The sequence below is a fragment of the Apium graveolens genome, chromosome 2 (genome assembly GCF_009905375.1).
Source record: "Apium graveolens cultivar Ventura chromosome 2, ASM990537v1, whole genome shotgun sequence".
In the NCBI taxonomy this organism is placed as follows: domain Eukaryota; kingdom Viridiplantae; phylum Streptophyta; class Magnoliopsida; order Apiales; family Apiaceae; genus Apium; species Apium graveolens.
In genome coordinates this window covers 317,057,207-317,073,477 of record NC_133648.1, presented here as the reverse complement: position 1 = coordinate 317,073,477, position 16,271 = coordinate 317,057,207, and the positions used below count along the sequence as shown (strand labels likewise).

At 31.7% G+C, this 16,271-nt stretch overlaps 2 protein-coding genes and 1 pseudogene across 8 annotated transcripts; 2 read left to right on the top strand and 1 right to left on the bottom strand.

Moving 5' to 3' along the window:
* The first annotated feature begins 1,923 nt into the window (after positions 1-1,923).
* On the top strand, positions 1,924-4,593 carry LOC141706428 (uncharacterized). Of its 2 annotated transcripts, none has more exons than XM_074509188.1 (9): positions 1,924-2,028; positions 2,149-2,231; positions 2,328-2,729; positions 2,809-3,073; positions 3,154-3,230; positions 3,304-3,732; positions 3,850-3,906; positions 3,996-4,114; positions 4,225-4,593. In XM_074509188.1, the coding sequence occupies exons 2-6, from the start codon at positions 2,178-2,180 to the stop codon at positions 3,427-3,429; spliced, it is 924 nt and encodes a 307-aa protein (XP_074365289.1). In that variant the 5' UTR covers positions 1,924-2,028; positions 2,149-2,177; the 3' UTR covers positions 3,430-3,732; positions 3,850-3,906; positions 3,996-4,114; positions 4,225-4,593. The 2 variants fall into 2 exon arrangements, with proteins under 2 accessions (XP_074365289.1, XP_074365290.1); XM_074509189.1 differs by having other exon boundaries at positions 4,191-4,593.
* Positions 4,594-4,749: 156 nt separating this feature from the next.
* On the bottom strand, positions 4,750-6,673 carry LOC141706427 (uncharacterized). Of its 6 annotated transcripts, XR_012568821.1 has the most exons (7): positions 6,547-6,654; positions 6,181-6,451; positions 5,978-6,038; positions 5,761-5,881; positions 5,595-5,676; positions 5,322-5,476; positions 4,750-5,244 (listed from the first exon to the last, which is right to left on the bottom strand). XR_012568821.1 is itself a non-coding variant. In XM_074509187.1 (5 exons), the coding sequence occupies exons 1-4, from the start codon at positions 6,619-6,621 to the stop codon at positions 5,800-5,802; spliced, it is 489 nt and encodes a 162-aa protein (XP_074365288.1). In that variant the 5' UTR covers positions 6,622-6,654; the 3' UTR covers positions 5,507-5,676; positions 5,761-5,799. The 6 variants fall into 6 exon arrangements, 1 of the variants encoding a protein (XP_074365288.1); XR_012568820.1 differs by having other exon boundaries at positions 5,595-5,881; XR_012568823.1 differs by having other exon boundaries at positions 5,595-5,881; positions 5,978-6,080; positions 6,181-6,673.
* A 1,562-nt stretch (positions 6,674-8,235) lies between these two features.
* On the top strand, positions 8,236-13,777 carry LOC141708873 (exosome complex component RRP45A-like; annotated as a pseudogene).
* The last annotated feature ends 2,494 nt before the right edge of the window (positions 13,778-16,271 follow it).

Below are 16,271 nucleotides of genomic sequence, written 5' to 3'. Positions count from 1 at the left end.
ATGAATAGTGTTATATAACTATTAAAATATCAAATTGCTAGACTATTAAACAGTTTTCTTATCCTTCTCCATTACAACCACAATTTATTCTGATTAACTATGAACATAGCTTCTTCCTCGTTGTTCTATTAATTTTGGCATAAATTTATAATATTATATGAAGTACTTTTATAATTGTCATTCGATTATAAAATAAATAAACGGTCAGAAACACTATTTTTGATGGAATGATATAATAAAGTGCCAAAATGTTAAATAATAGTTAAAACTGCATTATTAATTTTAATTCAAACTCAAGTTTGACTCTTGTAGCTACATAGTTGTACAAGATTTATATATTTAATTTCACCGTAATTTTAACTTTAATTTCAAATATGAGCGTAACAATTAAATAACGATGGAACTGACAAAAAACAAAATATCACATTTTAGTTATCTATAAATAATCTAATGATTAGTTTCACTTTTAACTCGACCGAGTTGAATTCCCCGTAACTACATAATTATGAAAGATTTAATTTTACTTATTGAATTTAATCATAATTTTGGTTTCAATTATCAAAAACTATATAATTTAATTGAATAAGATTAATTATCTATATTAAATACTAGGAATCGAATAATATGACTAATAATTCTCCGCCCGTACTTTGCACAGTTATCGGCTAGTTATCGGCTAGTACTGAATTATAATAGGCGGAATGAGACATAATTTAATTCAACTATTATCCCTATATCTTGGCTATTAAAAAAAATAGCGTGATATAAGTACTAAACTAATAAATTGCTAACTTATTAGACAAATTTCTCATTCTCTTAAATTACGATCACAATCTAAGCTAAACTATGAACAAAAATTCTTCTTAATTATTTTTTTACTTTTTTATAAATCTATAATTATTCTATAAAGAATTATTATCATCATTGGATTATAAAATAAATAAACAATCAAAATTATAAAACGATCCATCATAATCCTCTATATGGTGTTTATAAAAGTGGGATGTGAAATATAATTTCTTTTCTTTTCTTGTTTTATGTATTTTAGGGTTCATGTGTGCATTATTTTTTTTTTAAAAAGTACTTTATATATTATTTGTGTATGTTATGTATATTTGTAATATAAGAGTTCTTTTACTTATAAATTTCAATATGTAATGTTTTTTAAATTTTAATATGTTATATAATTTGTGTGCTATATGTTTTTTTTATTCATATAATTCTAATATGTTCAATTTTTTTTGTGAATTTTATCTTTTATTTTATATTTTGTTTTTTGTAGTCCTTATATATTATATACTATTTTTTATGTTCTTTAAATTTTGATATGCCTTATACTTTTTTTTGAATTCTTTGTTTTGTGTTTTTTATTTTAATTGAATGTGCGTACTGTCTATTATGTTTTGTTTTACTCTTTATGTTTGTTATACTCATTAACTATAATATTATATGTTCTATAATTTTGACATATGTTGTATAATTTTAATAATTTACTTACGTTATATTTTTTTTCTTAATATACTAGTTTTTTTTATATTATAATTTTTTATTAATTTTTTTATTATAATATAAGTGTTTCAATTTACTTTTTATGCGTTCTTATTTTTATGTTATTTTTTTAAGATAAACAGTTTTGTTTTTCTTTTGAAAAAGAAAATGTAGTTTTGTTATTTGCGTTATTTATGTTATACTAGTATTTTTGCCCACTACGCTTTGGCTTTGTAATTTTTTAATTTTTTATATAAATATGAATAAAAAGCATGGAATTTCATTTATATGTAATAATTTATATGACTAACGTATTTCATTCACTCCCAATCTTTATCACTAATAGAATGGACAAAAAAATGACATATATTTTGGTTTATTTGAAAAGAATTGGATAACTAATATTAAATCTAGGTTGCTAACAGTTAGTGAGTTCAAATTGTGTTTTGTAACTTGTGCCAATTAAATGTTAAAATTAAAGTAGGGTAAAGCATTCTTTTAATTACCTGTCCCCTCTTTTATATGTTCCATTCTCTTCAGGTATGTACTGCTTCCTTCATCAAAAAAACTGTAATGCATGTTGTGTTCTTATTCTTCTAGTAATATGAGTTCATAATCTTGAGAATGAGTATAATATATGTATATTTTTTGTTATTGTAGTGTATATTGCGATGGATTTATAAGAGAAAATGATTTCTGTGATATCTTTGATATCGGATTCTGATTATCGCAGAGGACAATTGGTATGTAATAGAGTTGACATTAGTGTTATAGATGTGACTTTGTATGTTATTTTCTCTGAACATAGATGCTTATTGATTTAACTTTACCATTCGCAGAGGCTTGCTTTACCATTTTGTTGTGAATGTGGTGATGGATTACCTGACCAATTAAGTTTGCATGTCAAATCTGGGTGTGTTTGGATTGGTAAATATGTTAAAGGTTCATTTTGTATTGAAGGCCTCGAAGTAATGATGAAATATTATCAATTGAAGCCATATTATTTAGCTAAATTGCATTATGTTGGAGGAGATGCTTTCAGTGTTACCTTTTATACCCCATATGCGATTGAACTGAAATTTCCAATTGTTACCGACTTTCTATCCTCTGGTGGTGAATGTGCGGCTGTTCAAGTGGATAGATTATGTTGTACATTTAACTATAATGCTAAGAGTAATTTTGTTGGCTTATTCAACTTGCAAATTCAGAGTCACCATTTAACTGATAAGCCGTATACGAAGGTAAATGTACTTTACCTCTCTTTTTGTGTTTTAAAAAAACTCTTTTTTTTGAAATATTCAAATTTTCTGTTGTATGTAGGTGCTTTGTAATTATGCATGTTACGAATTGGGTTTGACAAATTCGATAAAATATATACGGCCTGGTTTTGAAGATAGTGAATGGAAGATAAAGCTTAAATGGGTTGATGGTCAAGCACTTTTGAGTAAGAACTGGTTAAACTTTGTTCAGAGTGCTGAGGTTGTTCCTGGTGATATTGTCACAATCTGTAGTACATTAACTGCATTTAAATTCAAGGCTGCTATATTTGATCGTAAGATAGTATATGAGGAGGCTTTAGGTGCAGGTACATTTTCTTTAATTTCAATTATTCACCTTTAATATATTTCCTATCATGAGAGATCTAACCTGTTCTAGTCTTGGCAGATGTTTCTGGGAATAATACATCATGGGAAAATTTCTTTAAAGTTAGTACTTTCGATAGTTTGGATGCAGCAGAACTGGTATGTTTTTCAAATATATTAGGTTATTACTTGTACATTTCTATGTGTTTAATCTTATTCATTTGTTTCTCAGGAACTTCCAAGAGTGTTTAAAAATAATTATGGATATACTCTTGGTGATATCTTACACATAGAACTTGGTTCCGGATACTCAACAAATTTTAAAATTGTTCTGCAACCAAGAAGATTCATGGTTTGAATCGTTTCTTTGGGAAATATTCAATTTATCATAATTATTTCTTGTTTTTCTCTTATCTTGGGAATTCAAGATTTTCTCTTTCGGGATATGATTCACAAATGATGGATCATTTTCGTGATATAATGGGTTATTATCGGTTTGAGGATTTTAGAAACCCTCCGTATGACACAGAGGTTATTGTTGTTTCATCGGGTAGTGAACAGATGGACGACAGTGATTGCAGTGAGGATAGTGAAGATAGTGAAGATAGTGATTCAAGTGATGATAGTGACGATAGTGAAGATACTGAAGACATTGTTCCTGGTACATATTGTTTCATTTTTTTTAAAAGTTGGGAATGTAACAGATTGTGCATCATTCTATTATATTAGTTCCCATTAGTTTTATTAAGTGACTGATACATTTTGGAGTGCTTCTTAGGCAATAATAATGTGGAGATTATTCATTTTCCTGATTCTACGTCTGAAGATGAGAGTGGTATTATTTCCATTATTTGCTTTTTTATTGATTTAAATTAAGATTGGTTTAGTACTACACTTTTTCTATGTACTTTCCATTATGTGTAGATAATGAAGAGGCTATGGACAATGAGCTTGTACATGTTGAAGATGATGCAGGGAATCAACTGCCATCTTTTACTGTGTTACTTAGGAACTCTCATGTGAATCAACAGTGTCACGACAGGGTATAATATATTTTACCTCCCAATTCACTTTGTCCTAATTTGTAGGTACTTATTCATATTAATTTTATATGTGCAGTATATTCCCATAAATTTTTTGCCTTTGTTTCCAGCTTCGCGTAGGAGAATTCCTGTCAGACTGATTCATTGTGATCGGTAGTATGTTGTGGTTGTCGTTCATAATTTGGATAATTGCCGATTCTGGATCGGATGAGATATGTTTATACCGGAAAGCAATTCAATAAGTGTCCAGACACTGTTATTTCAATTTATTGGAAACTTAACTTTCGAAGTTACAGTTACAGGCTAGATGAAGCACATTTCTTCTGTTACATCCGTTGTCAATTAAGTATATAATGTTAGACAATTCTGATTCCTGATCTGCTTTCAACCCTTTTGTATCTCTAGACTTATTATGTTATGAACTGCGTTGTTGAAATTTTGTATGTGTTTCTACTAAATGGATGTCCAGATGTGTTGAACAATGATTTCATATTTGTTTATGTTACTTTTAATCTATGTTTCTTTGATCTTGTTAATAGTATGTTGAGTTTTTTGTAAGTAGAAAATATAATCTATCTTAAAAACTCTTAAATTATATTACTATAGCTACATAGATATTCATAACAACCCTTAAAAGTCGATAGATTAAATCCTACATAATAAAAAATACAATAAACTTAATATAGTAAACTTGGAATCTTGGTACATAACTCCAACTTGAACAGATGAAGTCATATAGATAAAATCAGTCCATGTATTCCAGGAGATGCATCATCTCAGTTATTTTCTGACATCGAATCAATATGTTAACTGGATCGTGAAGGCTAGTAAAATGAAAAATGATAAGGAACTAAAAATACAGTTTTCAAATTTTTGTTGTTTCGCATCGTATTGAAATAAAGTGTATAATACGTAAAAGAGTACTTACCTCGGCATAAGATTAGAGCAATGAAAAATATGTCAATGCATTTATAAAGTATACCGTTTTGTATTTAGTTAGGTGACCACAAAAAATTGTTACCCTTAAAATTTGTCTTGCTGTTTTCCCAAAGCATTTTCTAGCTGGTTGGTTCTCCAAAATGATATTAATGCTACCTGTTTCATCAGACGCCACTATGCCTAACAGAAACCTGTATCATAACAATATAAAGAATATGCACACTACAATATAAAGTTTTCTTAAATTTAAAAAGGATTATGTTTTTACCATATGAGTGGATCAGTAATAATTCTTGGACATCGACTACATATATATTTGTCCTCCACCACACCAGCCTTGTCGTAGCATGAAGTGCAGTAAAACATGAACCATGGTTCATTATCTAGTACTTGGTCTATTGTTACTTGACACAACACTTCAGTCTACAGTAAAAATTATATTCACAATTTTTAGTTGAAATTTAACTAGTACAGTTCAGTAAATATGATATATGTAACAGTCTATTAAATAAATGGTTACACATCTATAATTTTAACATACATGTTGCGCATATGAGTTACACTGTAATGGTCGTAGTTTAAATAATATGTAGTTGCTGCAACATTGGAGATGTTAACTCTATCTGCAAAATTAAGATCTAAAATTATATTACAATGGGATTACATTTATATATTTCAATAATATTTCAATAATAGATGCTACAAACCTTTCCACTCACTAATCCGCCACATGCAATAATAATTATTTAAGGATACTCTAAATCTCCATGTAGAGATTCAGCAAAAATATCAGCAAATATATCCCAGAAGGTGACTTTCACTTGGGTCCTGATTTAAATGTAAACAAAGACTTAAAATTTCATTCATAATTTAACTACGACCTACATAAATTTTTTAGTATGAGGTTTTAGTTTGAGAAGAAACCTCCCATCAGTTATTTCAAATTTGATTTGTGATTGCCAAAAACCTTTGTTGTTGTATACGCCTGCAAGAGTAGGTTGTCCCTTTTTGACTACTCATATGACATCTTCATATCCAAACAAAATAATATATATTTACCAACAAATATTTACATCAAATTAACAGAAAGCAGTAGTTTTACTAACTAATAAATGTAGAAACATTACCAGTAAGATATGTTGTTTGGCGTGATAACTGTTTAAGATCAGATAGATCGTAGAAATCAAACATCACTTTTTCAATAATGACATCGTTATCATCCAAGGGTATTGCTTTTGTGTCAGATGAAAAAATAATTTGTATATCCTTGTGAATGCACCGAAATCTGTCGGTTGGTTTGTATTCCTTAAGAGTAAAGTTCTTGAATAGGTACATGTTTCCAACCACCATTTGTGATTCCATTACATCAGCTATAGTTTCTGGGACATAAGCATGGATCTACATCTCTTTTCATGTTCATGCATACCGTAGGAGTTTAGATGTTATTTAGTATGTATATCAACGAAAATAATGCAGGGAACATCACTACATACCTTGGTATCTATGAGTAATATGTTGAACCATTTGAATGGTTCACCACTTGTTGTGTAGCCTCTCCACAAATGCATTATCCTGACTTTTATATTCCAGTCATATTTTCCTTTTCTTAGATCTCTAAATGTTTGAAATTTTTCAGTGGACATTTTGTGTTATAGATTAAATGTATTTTCCAGGGCTGAGTTCAATGGAGTCCACCTTTTTATCGGAGTCCTCGGAGTCCATCTACGTTCTGCAAATAAAATATATTGTAAAACGTGTTATTTTGCAAAACATGTTACACAAATAGCATAACTTCAACAAAATCATGCAAATCTCATATATTTACGGTACAATATGTATGTTCTGCAACATGAACATTTATGTTCTGCAAACTAAACATGTTTTGTAGAATATATATTTTTGCAATGTTCTGCTTGTAAAATGTATGCAATCTACAAGATTTTTGATAGAATAGTGATGTTTGTCGAAAAATAATATGTTTTGCAATATTTTAAGCTATATTTTACTTGCAGAACATATATGGACTCCGAGGACTCCAATTAAAGGTGGACTCCATAAAACTTTACTCGTATTTTCCATCCTTCTATGTTATATAGTAAAAGTATTTAGTTTGGTTGATGTGAATTTAATATTTACCATTTACTAATGTCATTTAAAGTTTGATTCTACTCTAACATATTATGACATCGAAAGATATACATGTCATATAAATTTCATTTAACATAAGCAAAAGTTAAAAGAAAATAATTGCTTACGGTGCTTACTGAGTTGCACTCCAATTTAGGACTTAATGACTCAATAGAATTACAATTCTCTCCCATTGAATATGGATGTATTAGTTTTGTTATTTGCGTTATTTATGTTATATGATTATTTATATTCTACATCTTATTGTTTTTTACTATACATAGCAATTGTATTTTGTATTATATCGTTATTTCTTCCTTGTTCTTTTTTATAATTTAATAACGTTTTTATATGTAGTATATAATTTTAGTTATACTTATTATATCATTAAATGTATCAATTTATTTTCTATAATTACCGTATCCAATATTCTCACTTATCACAACTTAATCTGATTTTGGAGTTTAGCGGTTCTCGGCTTAAAAGTGTTTTGTTATTTTTATTAATTTTCATAAAAATGATTATTTTTAATATTTTTTCTCATTATAGACCCCCCGATCCAACAAACACTATTTTCTCGGTGTTGTAAAACTAGATGGGCAAATCAGTTGGGATACCTCTTAGTGCTTAATCGGCAAGATGAAAATAATCTAAATAATTAATCGGATCATTAATAAGTTATTTTTAAAATTATTTGATTATAATATTAAAAAATTATATTTTATATAAGTAAAATATAAATGCCCTCAATTTAGTATAAATATAAATATATAATAGGTAAATATTCTCACTTTATATATTAACTTCATCTTATATTAAAAAGTTATGTTTTACAATTTTACCATTAATTTGACGTTTTTTTGAATTTTTGATTGATCAATTCCAACCAATTACTTAACATCGATTTATCTCGATTTTAGTCATCTAAGTCGTTTAACGTCTAGACGGGCCACCTACACCGGTTTTTAGAAGAGCGTGCTACGAGCCTATAACCAAACAAAGCCTAACCCGTACCCGGTTTAATATTCATAAAACCCGACCCAAATCCACTACAAAACCCTAATTAGGGTTTAAGCCTTCCCATATCATCATTTTCATCAATTACGCTTCAATTACATTATAATTGTATCAATTACGCTTCAATTTAGTTGTGCAATGGAGCAAAGATTAGCTAACACATGGCGTATGACAGTCAATGAGAAAAAATTTATCGAAACTTCGTTGCTTTCTGACCTAAAAGTTGATGGTCGCCGCCCTTTCGACTACAGACGTCTAACCATCAACTTTGGAAGGTATATATAAGTTGGTTCTCCAATGAGAACCAACTTATAATGAAAACCGAGAACTGGTTATTCGTGTTTCTGAAACCGGTTCTCGGTTTTTTTATATTGCAAATTTTGCTTTACTTTTATGAAATTACAATGTGCCTTACATATAAAGTTTTGCTCCATTGAGAACCGAGAACCGGTTATTCGGGTTTTTTAAATCAGTTCTCGGTATTGTTGGATTGCATTTTTTGCTTTACTGTTATGTAATTATAATGTGCCTTACATATGTAATATATAGAGTTATGCTCCAATGAGAACCGACTATTTATTTATAATGAATTTATAGTGTGAAGAAGCTGTGTTTTATTTTATTTTGTTTCGGGTAAGGTTTTAGGTTATGATCTCAGTAATGTAGCTGGTATGGGAGTTTAATTGTGTATGTTTTACTTTTTAATGATTTTTTTTAGAGAAGATGGCTCGTCAGAGGTGTAACTGGGGCAGACTCATGTTATGGGAGTTGTGACTTCCCAACTTGTTCAGCCGTATCGAGATAGGCCTAATGAAGGAACACTTTCTATCTATACTGAGTTATCACCAATGGCTGATCCTTCTTTTGAGGCTGGGAGGCCCGGAGAGTCTGCTGTGGAGTTGGGACGTATTATAGATCGCGGTTTAAGGTATCATTTCCTTTTTTTTGTCCTTGATACGCCCTTGAAGTAATTTGTGTAATTAACGTGTGTTTAAGGAACATATGGAGGAGACTGCGTAGCTTATATTAATATTAGGGAAAAGGATTAAGTTTTTTTGTTGTGTAAATGACGGATCAAAGTATTGACATACAAGAATTTTGTCCATTATAATGTACAGCGACTATATTTATTCCTCGTAGCTCGGTTCTCTATTCTAATTGTATCCACCAATGTATTGCTTTTTAAATTGCTTCAGGCGATTACTTATTTTTAACAACATGGTCAGTGTAGATTCTTTGGCCGAGCATATATATTTTTCTGTTTTAGTTTTTTTCTCGATAAGGTCTGCTTATATGAGTAGATATTTTGTAGGGAAAGCAGGGCAGTAGACACAGAATCACTTTGTGTTGTTGCAGGGAGGGTAGTGTGGTCGATTCGCATAGACATTCACATTCTTGACAATGGGGGGTATGTGGTAAAAATGACATTTTCTATCTAGTAATGGTTTTTCTTCAACATTTTTACAGGTTACTTTAAATTAAATTTATTTTTATCTTGTTGCGACGAAACAGAAATCTTGTTGATGCTGCCAATATTTCCGCTCTAGCTGCTTTGTCAACATTCCGGAGGCCTGAATGCACTCTAGGTGGTGAAGATGGTCAGGAAGTAATAATGCATCCACCAAAGGTAGGCTCCCGAATGTATAATCTTTTGTACGTAAATAAGTAAAATAATTGATGTACATGTTTCACTGGCAAATACATAAACCTGATTTGTCGATATTCAGTTGCCAAGATTGAAATAATTTCGTTGGATAATGTCCAACCTTAAAATAAGGTTTTTTACTTCCTCTAGAGCCACCTAGTATCGCCTGAACTCTGAAGTCCCAGTCACATTGATATTCAAAATGCATCCTTCCATTTCTATGTGACAATAATAATAAGGACGTCCTTTATTGCTGGCCATAAATCTAAAGTGTATCCATGCTTTTGCTGCATAAGTTTCAGTGTTAAGATGATTATGGTGCCAAATCTAGTCTCATACTTTTCAAAATGCATTTTGTAGTTACATATTTTTTGGACATTGATAGTTATCCTTCTATGTAAGCAAGTAAATTAGTAAACCAAACATGTCCATTGTTTCCTTCTCATTGTGTCAGTTACCAACTTGATACTATTGAGTGACTTGTTTGATAATTAACCCTAAACTAATTATAACGAGGCTTGTTATGTTGCTTTTGGCAGGTAAGGGAGCCAGTTCCATTGATAATACACCATCTTCCTGTAGCAGTAACCTTTGGTTTTATTGGTAAAGAAAATACAGTGGTAGGTTAACTACCCTAAGAGTTTGTTTCTTCTCCCTATGATGTTGCTCCATGCTCCACAAAAGATCTTGTTTCACTCTGATTAAAGCTTTAACTGAAACTGTGGCTTCTAGGTAATTGATCCAACACACTTTGAAGAGGCTGTTATGAGTGGTAGTATGACTGCTACGCTTAACACAAATGATGATGTTTGTGCTATTCAGAAAGCGGGAGGAGTGGGTGTCTTGCCGAGTGTTATTATGCAGTGCTTGCGGATAGCCTCTGTGAAGGCAGGCGACATAACAAGTAAAATAAAGAATGCGTGAGTTTCTGATTTTGTAGAACTTTTTCTTTCCATCCTGTAATATCGATGATCAGCATTTGTATAAGCGGATTTTATCCCGTGCTTAATACTGAATTCTGCAGGTTGAATCTTTCAATACTGAAAGATCACTAAGGAAGATCAAACGTCATACATCATCAGATTTTGTTGATGTAAGTGAAACAGCTCGGAAAGTAGACATAGAATGGTCTACTAATCATATGGATAGACTAAACTTATTGTCATAGGACAGAAGGGTCGCCCAAAGAAATGATATGGAAGTTGATTGCCAAATAATACAAGGAATTAGTAAGAGAGATAGCCATGCTAAGAGCTTCAGTGGTGGACCCTCTAACTGGTATTGCTTTTCCACATATTATACGCCGCTGAGCTAATATTTAAGCAAACTTCTAGCAGATTTAATCTCTTGTCTCTTATCTTACCTGGAATTCTACATTTCACTTTGAGTACATATGTTTCGCACTCAAACATTTGGATACATGGACTGATGGACATTTCGTTAGGGCCCTAAACTAGCAACAATATCAAATTTTTGCTAACTTCGACACTTCCAGCCAAGTCCGGGTGACAGGTCGTGTTAAGTAAAGAAATGTTAGGATATTATATAAAATAGAAAATGAATAATATTGACTGAGAGATGCATTAGTCGATGTAAGCATTGTACCCTTCGAGTATTTTATAGGGTTCGAATTATTATTAATTAAATTGATGCTATAGTTGTGTGGTTTATTAACTGCTCGTGCACGATTAGGAGTTGCTTTCCCAATTTCAGTAGGCTTGAATGCAAAAAGTATGCAGAGGGGAAGAATTTAATCCATCATAGGACATATAAATGTGAATAGTTGTCAACATAACTAGTTCATGTGCTGAAATCAGACCTGTGTAGATTATTACGTGTTAACGATAGCTGCTGAACAAGACAAGGATATCGTTTTGGTTAATGGCATATTACAGGAGAATGTAATTGATCTTGATGAGGATAAAGGGGGGTGTGTCTGACGTATAACTCAAAAACATAAAAAATTCTACACAGGAGATCAATTAATACAATCATCTTTAGAGGACCATCAGTTCAACATTAATGAAGATTGAAAAGGTTAATGAGGGCATTTTAAATAAAGGTAAAGAGTTGAGTTGTTGTATACTTGTACGCTTCATTTGGCTCTGCATTTGTGTATACATGTAATGTACCTCTATTTTGATTGATCTTGGTGAAGATCCTAGGGCGAATTGTCTAGTGATGTAGGACGGTATAGAAAGGGGTAGCGTTAAAAAGGTTTGGTAGACTCAAAATTCTGCAGATCTACTCTCAATCTCAAACATTCTTATAGTCATAATATTCAGCTCTATCAAATTTATAAAGATATCAACCTTTTTTTATAGCCTTCCTGAAATTTAACAAAGTAAAATCTTTATAACAAGGAGATGAATCCTAATTGAAATCTTCTTCCTGATTCCTAATCCTAATTCACTACCCCAAATTAAATAGATATAGACAACTCATTTTGTAACTTCAATACCATAAATCCAAAATGATATTCATGATCGACCTACAGCTACCTTATATACTTAAACTAATTCAGTTATAAATGATTTAATCGCTTTTTGTTCTGTATATGTGCATTTCATTAAGATATCTATTATTGTTACTGTTACTCTTAACAAAGCTGACAGGATTAACGCTAAAATTGCATTCTTCCTCCTGATTGTTGTTATGCTGTCACATGTTTGCTTATATATTTGTATCTCCTTTTAGGGACCCATACTCGAAGGGCGTTGATTCTGATGCATTGAGAGCTTCCCTTGCTTCACGAGGTACATTACCTCTACTAAAAAGAAATTATCTATAACCATCTGCAAATCTCTTTTACAATTGTTCATATAGGCCGATGTTTCAAGCTTAGAATATAATTTCATCTCTTCTTTAAGGTCAGAGTTAATACAGTTTAACATTTCCTTAAGCTTCCTGCCTGGCTACGTCTTATTCTTATTACTATTTGTTGACATATTAGGCTTTCATCATGAAATAATTATCCTTCAAGTTCCATCTATAATGACTAATACTTGGTGTTTCATACATAATGTACAAAATGGTGAAATCTAATATTCTTATTGTTGTGATATGATGTGCAGCAGTTATAGCACCTACTAAGAAGCTACAAGACACTAAAGTCGACCAGCCGATTTATAAGGAACTGAAACAACCAATCAATGAGGACAGCTCATACGTACCACCAATTGAAGTAACAAATACAAAATTACAAACAAATGGAGAGAAAACTTTGATAGATGCTATAAAGCCCAAGCACAGGAGGAGGACGGCATCCTCCCAGAAGTAATTCAAGGGGAAATGGGAAATTTTTTCTGCCAACAGACTTCAATGCAAGTTGGGTGGGCAATTATGATTTTGTTTGGTTACATAGTTGTATGATGTGAAGTAGGTTTAGCAATGTTATCACAATGTAATGTGTGGAAACATCTATATCGCAGCAGAGATTTTTGGCAATTTCTATTTACCAAGTGATATATTGGGGTTTAGTGTTCTAATTGAGTCGTCTTGGATAACGGGTAGTCACTTGAGAGTTTTTGTTGAGATGGGTGGACAATTTGATATAAAACCCTTCTCTGTAATGCGTGTGTAATGAATGAGTGGGCTAGTCCTTTGTTGTAACTTGTCGGTTTTGACTCAACCGGTACATTGATTGAATTATAGTTAGAAATCGTTGAATTTGTAAAGAAGGTAATAACTAGAGCGTCTGATAAGTTAGAGTTCCAAAGAGAGAATATAATTGCTTTTGACTGATAGTTCTTAAGATTCTAGTTCAGAAGAGAGCCCACAAAAACCTACTACAACAAATCAAGATTCTCAAGTAGTAGCAGTTGTTTCTCCAAAGATCCACAAGCTCAAGCTCTCAAAAGTGTAGCTTTTGATACTGATATTATTGGAATGAAAATGTTGGTCGATGATGCTAGAAGGGTGTATAGCACACTAAATACTGATGATACCATTCAAGTCCAGCCTCTCTCTTCCATGCATATGATGATCTTTCAACAAATATATAAGGTGCTCATAGTTTATCAGAAATAAGTGCTATCTTGCAACTTATAATCCTTCAGAAATACTCTGCAGCATCAAGTGCACATGCTGATAATTTTCCTGCAGGTATAAACACTGATCCTTTACTGCAGTCCACTCTAATCTACATATCACCCATTACAGTAATTCATATTGTGATTGAGACAATAAAACAGTCCATTCCTATCTTAATTCCACCATCTACAATCCTTGTTTCTGGTGAAGCTGAAGTTGCAGAACGGTCCCTTCCCGATTCAACTGGGACTGAGATTCTAGAGATAAATGCTGATGCTCATGTTCCAATGGTCACCATTCCTGAGGGAATTGAAATCAACTTGACTGATGGTGCTGATATGGAGGTTTCTAAAGCTGTTGGCTCTCACACAGCTCCCAATAATGATACATTGCTAAACTCCGATGCTGAATGAAAAGTGACACAGAGTTTGAAAGATGATGTCTCATGAAAATTCTATTCACTCTGATGGATAAACTGATGAAGATGATAAAGATGATATTGATCCTACCAAGATCAATGTTGATTTGCACTTAGATAAAGATCTTGATGACATCATCTTTCTTGATAATATGTCAGAAAATGAAAGACAAAAGAAGATGAATGAGAGAGTTGCTGAAGTGACTAGAGAGTATTTGGAAGATTGAATGAAATTTCTAAATGGAAGGATGAAAGTTACCTATCTCCATTCACAATGCTTCTCAGCACTTGCAAACAGCTAAAAGACAAATCGCTAATCCTAATGTGCATGTTTATCTTAAAGCTTCCGCTCATATAGTCAAATTCATTCACTCTACTCAAGCCAAAACTCAGGCTCAAACGGATGTAATTAAAGTGTTAGGCCTTTAATCAACTATAGAGGGGTGAATGCAGTTAAATAATCAAATCAAAATAACAGACTCAATTGAAAGAACCGTTTTTATTATTAATAAATAAAAACTGTAACAATACTCTCTCAAAGGATGAACAGATATCCTTAAGAGTTTCTAGGTTTCGTGAATAATATAACGGTGTTCGAACACATTAAGTGTAAACCTAATATGTGCGTATATACTGCACATCTACATAATCAATAAGGAATCTTAATATAATACAATAAGGAATCCTAATATATATTCATCTATTGATTGCTATTTAAAGTGCTACACCAACATATCTTCTGCAAATTTTGTCTCCTTTGATATCTCCTGATTTCCAGCTTGACAATTACTGATGTGACTAAATGCTGATGTTAAATACTGATCATCAGATATTGATGGTAAATACTGATGACGTCACCTATGTCAAACTCTGATATCAAATACTGATCAATAAACTCTGATAGTTTAAATACTAATATTATCAATTTCTTCTAACAATGTCCCCCAACTTGTGCATTATGTAAATATGTACAAGTTCCTAATTGATGATGTTAAAACTATCTAAATGCAGAAATACAAACAAGTATACAATCTTACAATTAGTGTTTTCAGACTTTAACTTCAGTCTTGAACTCTAGTAAAACCAGTAGAATCATCAAAGAATTTCTTGAGTAAATTTGTGTTGGGGTTAAACCCAATAGGTAGTATGGTCTTGGTGATAGAAATCATAATTGAATTGGGTAATAATTGTATGTGTTGACAATTATTATTATAATGGGAATGAGTAATAATTGTATGGGTAGACAATTATTATTGTAATCAGATTAGGTATGTCTTGTTGGCTAAGTTTGTGATGGCTATATATACATAGTCATGTTATTATTTTGATGTATGCTTGAGTATTGTTTGACTTAAGTATCGCTTGAGTGAATACCGTTTGGTGAGATTGATTGTATTATTTATAATTGTTTTGATTAATAATACAAGTTGGGACGTGGGTTTTTCCGCGTCATATATTGAGTGTGTGTTTTGCATTGTTTGTTTGGTTCTATACTTGTGTGTGTTCCCCCTAACAATTGGTATCAGAGCCAAGGTTCATGATGGAGAAGGTTGGGGGATTTGAAATTGAATTGTTTAATGGAAGAAACAATTTTACCTTGTGGCAAAGTACGGTAAAAGATCTGTTAATTCAACGAGGGTTATATGCGACTCTCGGAGGGAAGAAGCCTACTAAAGTTGATGATACAAAGTGGGGAGACATGAAGTTACGTGCGGCATCAACGATCCGGTTGGCCCTTGCATCGGAAATCAAGTATGATGTTCTTGAAGAGGACAATCCCAAGAATTTGTGGGAGAAGTTAACGAAGACTTATCACTCAAAGTCTTTGGCCAACAAGTTATTTCTCAAGAAAGATTTGTTTGGGCTCAAGATGGAAGAAGACGGAGATTTAAGAGATCATCTGAATCGTTTTAATGGCTTAATCAACCAGCTAAATAATTTGGATGAAAAATTAAAGGATGAGGACAAAGCTGATCTAC